At 40.0% G+C, this 6643-nt stretch overlaps 2 protein-coding genes across 5 annotated transcripts in view; both read right to left on the bottom strand.

Moving 5' to 3' along the window:
* Nucleotides 1–6: 6 nt before the first annotated feature.
* LOC119363664 lies at nucleotides 7–4175 on the bottom strand. Of its 3 annotated transcripts, none has more exons than XM_037629028.1 (5): nucleotides 3155–4175; nucleotides 3030–3084; nucleotides 2802–2943; nucleotides 1542–1574; nucleotides 7–1353 (listed from the first exon to the last, which is right to left on the bottom strand). In XM_037629028.1, the coding sequence occupies exons 1-5, from the start codon at nucleotides 3317–3319 to the stop codon at nucleotides 1227–1229; spliced, it is 522 nt and encodes a 173-aa protein (XP_037484925.1). In that variant the 5' UTR covers nucleotides 3320–4175; the 3' UTR covers nucleotides 7–1226. The 3 variants fall into 3 exon arrangements, with proteins under 3 accessions (XP_037484925.1, XP_037484922.1, XP_037484924.1); XM_037629025.1 differs by having other exon boundaries at nucleotides 7–1192; nucleotides 3155–4173; XM_037629027.1 differs by having other exon boundaries at nucleotides 7–1192; nucleotides 3281–4173.
* Nucleotides 4176–5008: 833 nt separating this feature from the next.
* Nucleotides 5009–6643, bottom strand: part of LOC119363665 — a 2728-nt gene continuing 1093 nt past the window's right edge. The window contains exons 4-5 of one of the 2 annotated variants that reach the window (XM_037629029.1): nucleotides 6347–6391; nucleotides 5009–6196 (exon numbers count right to left, since the gene is read on the bottom strand). In XM_037629029.1, coding sequence (XP_037484926.1) covers nucleotides 6130–6196; nucleotides 6347–6391 — 112 coding nt within the window. In that variant the 3' untranslated portion in view covers nucleotides 5009–6129. The remainder of the gene's footprint in view (nucleotides 6197–6346; nucleotides 6392–6643) is intronic. The other variant, XM_037629030.1, reaches the window with a different exon arrangement.

Below are 6643 nucleotides of genomic sequence, written 5' to 3'. Positions count from 1 at the left end.
TTCTCGCCGCTCCACCTTCATGTAATTCTACAAATTATCTAATATTTAACAATTGAACACAATAGGTTATTATATTTCTTATTAGACTCAAGTCTTGGTAGTAGATTTCTGAGATGAGTTAGCACCAAGTTATGTGATGCTGATCCCAGGACCAAACATGGAAGTGAATGTAGTGAAAGTATCAAGTTAGAATAATAGGATTACCTCTTGACATAATAACTAAAGCACCTACGTACTATGTTCATCAGACAACGCACCTGTATTCATTCCTAATATAGCACACGAAATTTATTAGTTGTAACAACAGAAGAAAATACTATGGAAATTACAATTTTGGATATGATCAAGAACGCCGAATTGGTATATGCACTACTACTGAACTATAAACAGAGAGAAAGCTATCGTTGGAAGTAACATGACCTGAACTAATCGCTCACCTTAAATGATCAGAGATTGTATATATGAGAAGTCAAAGCGGTGGTGGCCGACCGATCTGCGGTAACTAATAAACTTATAAGAATATGGTGCACTAATCTATCATCAGCAACATTATAGTGAACTTTACATAGTAGTTGTTAAATGCCACATGGAAAATAAAATAAAATATGAACTGAACTTGACAAAATTAAATTCAGAACCGTTCTATGGCTGGCAATGGGTCATCATATACACAAGGTAAATAGGCATACACGTACAGAAAAGCCAACAAGCATGATTGATACTTCAGTTTACCATTAAGTGGTTGAGTTAGCAAGGTTGAGTAAGCAATCTAGGCATACACGTAAAAAGTTTCACATAAGTGGTTAACCTAGCATTGCCTATTAATCAATCTCCGCGGGTGACCTTCATGGGGAAGAAGACACAAAATGAGAAACAAAAGTGACAAACTTTACCTGGACAAAGACCAATTCACAGGCCTTCGTTGGCCGGGCCAACCTGCGTCTTCCTCCATGGGCGCCAAGATTCCGATCTCCTCCTAGCAGACGAACCGCAACCCACCCTTGCCCTCCGATCTGCCGATGCTTGCCACCACCGCCAGACCCCATCAATCCATCCTTGTTCGTGCATGTCATGAAGTAGGAGGCCTAGATCTCGGCCAGGCGTGCGGCGGCAGGAATGAGGCGAGATGGAGGGAAAGGTGGTACAGCTGCGGCGGCGGCGATCGGGGAGATCTCCTGGCTTTCTATTGAGACTAGATGATACCCCCGCGCGTTGCGGCGGACAATTCAACAATGATTTAGAGAGATATGACAAAGTGAAGACATGTAGTGTATGATATTTATCGTAGTGACACGTTTCAGCACAAAAAAGTTAACATCGATGCACCTTCTCACTTCGTATCTCATCAAACTGCTGAAATTGGATCGTACATCTGATGTTATGATGTTAGGCAGGAAAATATTACAGGAAATAACACAATTATGAGCTGGCCAAAACCGTTAAAACTAATTTTGTATAAGACCAAATGAATGTTTGCACATCTAGAAGAAAATTGTGATTTAGAAATAGGTTAGTTTATTTGGAGAGATATCATGGCGTACCTAATTGCTCTGTCTGGCCGTGATAGCAAGATCCTACAATCAGCAAATGGAGAAATAAGCATGGGTTAGTGCTGATAAATTTGACTGTCTTATTAGTGGACATGAAGATGGGGCTGAACAAATACATATAAAATAAATATAATAGTCGCAAAATAAGCATAACACGACCATAGAAGACTGTTCTAAACATAATTGCTCAAAAATAGAAAGAAGAAAACCAATAAACCACCAAATAATTAAGAAAGGAATCGTCAATTAATAAACACACAAAGTTTTAGCCAGGACAGTTGCTAGTGCTCACCCCTGTTAGGAGAAAGTAAAGTGAACTGCCATCTATCTTACTTAAGGAAAAGATGGGTCCTGGGTCTCAACTGTTCGTTTGGTTGTTTTAGTTTACAAAGGTCAAGTGTTACAGACCAAATGCTTATAAATTCCCTACAGAGTTGGAACTCTGAAGATCAGAGCACTACTTTTATAGCACAAATAAACAAACAATAAATAGGCCCGTCATTGGTGTTGACAGTATATATATGATATGTGAGAATCAATCCTTCGGACTTAGATGGGTCTCAACTGTTCGTTTGGTAGTTTTAGTTTACAATGGTCAAGTTTTACAGACCAAATGCTTATGAATTCCCTACAGAGTCGGAACTCTGAAGATCAGAGCACTACTTTTGTAGCACAAATAAACAACCAATAATTAGGCCCCTGATTGGTGTTCATGGTATATATATATGATATGTCAGAATCAAAATCCTTAGGAGTTAGAACTCTATAGATCAAAGAGTACTTCTTTTATAGAACAATAAACACAAAGGAAAAAAGGCCACTGATTCGCGTTGACAGCGTATATAGGATAGGTTAGAATAAAATTAAATAATGTGTTGGTTCTCAAAAAAAAAAAAACGTGTTGTGATCTGAATGGGCTCAATCTAGTCCGCCCAGAGATTCGATGTTTTAGTTTCTTCAAAGATCCTCACTAATTTGCATTTCCAAAAGATACAACCTCACTGCATTTTTTCCCTCAATTGTGAATTAACTTCTGGTCCAAAGACTAAATGTGCAAATAAGTTGAAGTTATTTTTCCAAGCTCACCTCCTCCGACTGGTGGAGGCGTCAGGTTCGCCACCCGATGGATGGTGGCGGAAAAATGGAAACAATTAAAATCACATTGTATAATCTAAAATGATATCCATTATCTTATCTCCAAGTGAAATAGGCACTTTGCAAAATCCATGTGGAGCACGAAGTGTTGTTAACCTGGATGGAGAGTGACGGAGTTGTTCGATGCAGAGGCACATATGGTAGGATATATGATCCAATGAAATGATGTGTCTTTGTCCAACACCATCCAAACAAATCGATTGGAGCAGATTTGAATTGTCGTTTAGGTACTCAATTGCTGGCCAAACAGTTCCACGAGATGAGCAGAAGCACTACTGCAGCGACATGACACCGAAAGAACAAACTGCAAAAACCAGAAAGTACCTGAACGATGAGGGATTGATGTCCTGGAAGGCCTGAACACAACGACCTTGTCATCCTGCACACAACAACGGTTAGCGTGTCTATAGCACTGCTTGCACACAAACAATAAAAGGTCTCCGATATACATTTATCATAACAGCGTGTCTATCAGAGACGGTGTACGGAACGCAGTAGAAGAGAGCGATGGTGGAAGCGGGGGCGCCGCGGGCGATGTTGCAAAACAGCAAAACACACACCAGTCCGCCATCTACCTTCGCCCTTTCCCCTCCACAACAGAGGCGTGGAAGCATAAAGACTTTTTCATGGCCCCCCTTCTAGGACACAGCAGACGAGGTCGCCAATGCTTGCCGCGGTCGTCGAATCCGTCGGAAGCATAAGCTGATTCCACAACGCACAATCCACGCAACTGGCTCTAGGCGAGGCCCTCCTGCTTGGTAGAGCAACAGTGGGTAGAATCCTCAACGGTTGTGCCTTCGTTGAGGATCTGGGATTCTGGGGATCGGCAATGGAACAGCGGCCCGACCTAAACGTGTTGGCTCCCGGCTTCCAGAGTCCCGCTTCCGCAGCAAAAATTCGGGCCGCCGGAGAAGTTGGAGGCCAGGGCTGCCAGACCTAGGAGATGGCGTTGGGGATGGGTCGTCTGCAATCGAGTGGGGGCAGCGCAAGCTCATAATTGATGCCCATCTTCCATGAAGGCTTCAAGATTTCTGACCAGAGAGAAGATGGACGTGCAGACAACTGAGAAACAGAAGCGGTGGGGGCTGAGATTAAGAGACGGTCCATCTCGGGTATTAAAGAGGGGAATGTCTGGTGGGTTTCAGAAGAGTAATTGTCTCGTGGGTTTCAGAAGAGGAAGAGGAACCGATGTGTGATTAAACCAGACGACTTAAATCGTGTAATTCTTTTGCTGAGGTGGTGGATTTGCTGAGTTGGATGGATGCATGTCTATGATGATGTGGATCGTGTGCATGTTGAGAGAATTGGTTGTAGTGGGGATAAACTTCTTAAGAATGTAAGATGTGGGATGCTTGGGGGTAAGAAAAAACCGGTCGTGCGGAGGGAAGGGAAAAAATGGGTAGGCGTGGGAACCAGTGGAAGAGGTGGGGGTCAATGGGAGGAGGAAAACGAACGATTACTAACGAAATGACAACGGACCTACCATCACAACAGACTCCCCCATTAGGAGTAGAGAACTAGAGATTAATTTTCCCTTCAAAAAAGAAAGTTAAATGAATTTACCACATCTGCTCACATACAATGTTTTATTGTGAACATGAGCATCAGAACTTTACCATGTCTGAAAAATGTTACTCGTCTTGCATGTTGCAGCACAACTAGAGGCAATTAACTGATAATTAATTCTCTGCGCTCATTTTAGATGAGCAGCTTCACTCTCCTGGGATCTGAACAACACAGCGGACTGACATCAACCATCAATTGTGAAGAATGGAAAGTCGTTCTCATTATTAACATTTATGAACACTTCAAGATTTATTCAGTGAAAAACAAGGACAAATTAAAAATAGTGTGTCAATCCTTTAAAATAGTTTGGAACAAACAGCAAATCAACAACCATCTGGGCCAATGGGGGCCCTATGCCCTTGTACCATAAAGGACAATTGTACGTCCAGCGTACCCTTTCAAGTAAGGACATTAAAACTTTGAACATAGCAGTAAAAGATATGCATAAAGCGGCATAGGTAATGGAAACATCTGAAAACAATAAGTTTACCTTCAACACAAGTTGCATAGATCCACTGTGCAGGTGTGAAAAAAGTCATGAACTATCTCCAGCTTCACTTCATAACACACCTAGGCCTTCAATTATTGATATCATTCACTTAAATATGAGAATGGTTAAAATTGTTGGCAGAAATAAACATTCAGAACTGATTATCATAGATAAGTTTATACAATCACAAGTGAGCACACTGAAATAAATCCAACAGTAAGCAAGCAACGTAAGTAAGATAAGCTAATGGTTATAAAAATAAAGTATATTTATTGCTCTTTCTTCCTCTTACAGAGAAAAACAACATTTGTGTCCATAGGTTGAATGACCCACTCCACAAACACAACCCGAGACACAGGTATGCAAGCAGATAAAGGATGGAAGAGTTGCAAATAGTTATTTCTCAACAAATACATATCCTTGATCCCAAATACACATAAGGAAGAACAATAAAGTCAAAGAGTTGGGAGAATTTCGTCATGTCAGTGGAAGAGGAAAACTTCTCCGTTGCTTGTACACACCACTTCAGATTTACAGTAGTTGGTTGCCTCTTCAAATGTGACAGCTACTTGGTGAATATAAATTTCATCAGAAGTTCCTGCAGCACTTAATTTGCAACCATAAGTACTGCACGCCATAGAGATGTTTCTTAATGATGTGAAAAGTAAATATTCAAGGCATCCTAAATAAAGGCATATGCCAAGTCAAACTCATGAGGTCATATAAGAACCATCTGTTAACTACATTAAATGTTCATATATTTTCTATAAACTTGGTTAAAGTTCATAAGAGTATGACTTCGAAAAAATTCTTATATGCAGTATTAGTTGGTAAGGAGGCCGTTCTAGAGTATTAAGAACATTCAATATTTTCCAAATAAGTTAATGGTGGTAAGAAGGTATTATCATGCATATGTGCAGTGACTCCATGCATTCTACTCCCTCTGTTCCGATTTACTCATCGTGGTTTTAGTTCACAAAGTAGATACTAAATCACACAAAAACTTGGAAAAAGAATAATCAGTAATAGGATAATGAAAACTTATCATTTTGCTAAAAAATATTGTTGTTTCTTTTTTGGAAATATGCACTGAAGCACTTCCTCTTGCATATCTGTACATGTTAGACAAAAAACTAAAAGCAAGTGAGCCAAGAACACATGTAAGTGGTAGTTACCTTGTACTCCCTCCGTTCCTAAATAATTGTCTTTCTAGAGATTTCAACAAGTGACTACATACGGAGCAAAATGAGTGAATCTACACTCTAAAACATGTCTACATACATCCGTATGTTGTAGTTCATTTGAGATGGCTAGAAAGACAATTATTTGGGAACGGAGGGAGTAGAAGCTACTGATAGTATGCATGAACTACGGGAGGTGGAGCAGCCGATCAACAGCCAAATCTAGTGAATCAACGATCTTCCGCATAATCTTTCTTCCAGGAATTAAGATACAACATAGTTCCAAGAGGAGCAATGCAAAGATGTTATGAAACTAAGTAATTTAATCATATTAAAATGATCTTTCACCAGTTGTACAACACGGAGGCAGAACTATATGTTATCAGCAACTAACAAAAGGATACAGCTGCATACTTAGGCTTTCCAAGCCTCGCATTTCCTCATTTAACCTGCAACATACATCATATTATGCTCCAGAAAGCAGTTGCAAGAGAGACAAAATGAACTGAAACAATACAAATGCATAGAAACATCACACGATTTTGGAAAGAACAAAATACATCCGTTGTCTAAGAAGCTTTTTCTGCTCTATGGAACTGCAACATTTTGATGTGATGAAAGGAATTCCTGAAAGCAAACTTGATTTTGAGCCAATATCAGTAGTATAAGTATATGATTTATCCCGAATTTGTAATTCAGGG

This window comes from Triticum dicoccoides, chromosome 2B (assembly GCF_002162155.2).
Source record: "Triticum dicoccoides isolate Atlit2015 ecotype Zavitan chromosome 2B, WEW_v2.0, whole genome shotgun sequence".
Lineage (NCBI taxonomy): Eukaryota > Viridiplantae > Streptophyta > Magnoliopsida > Poales > Poaceae > Triticum > Triticum dicoccoides.
This window is presented reverse-complemented; position numbering and strand designations above follow the sequence as displayed.

Excerpts from the sequence above, each read along its gene's own strand:
- LOC119363664 (XM_037629025.1), bottom strand. The coding sequence starts at position 3,319 with ATGCTTCCACGCCTCTGTTGTGGAGGGGAAAGGGCGAAGGTAGATGGC. Across the intron at positions 2,944-3,029 it reads ATCAATCCCTCATCGTTCAG|CAATTGAGTACCTAAACGAC; the intron begins GTACTTTCTGGT and ends CTGTTTGGCCAG. Across the intron at positions 1,193-1,541 it reads CGGCCAGACAGAGCAATTAG|TCTCAATAGAAAGCCAGGAG; the intron begins GTACGCCATGAT and ends GGTATCATCTAG.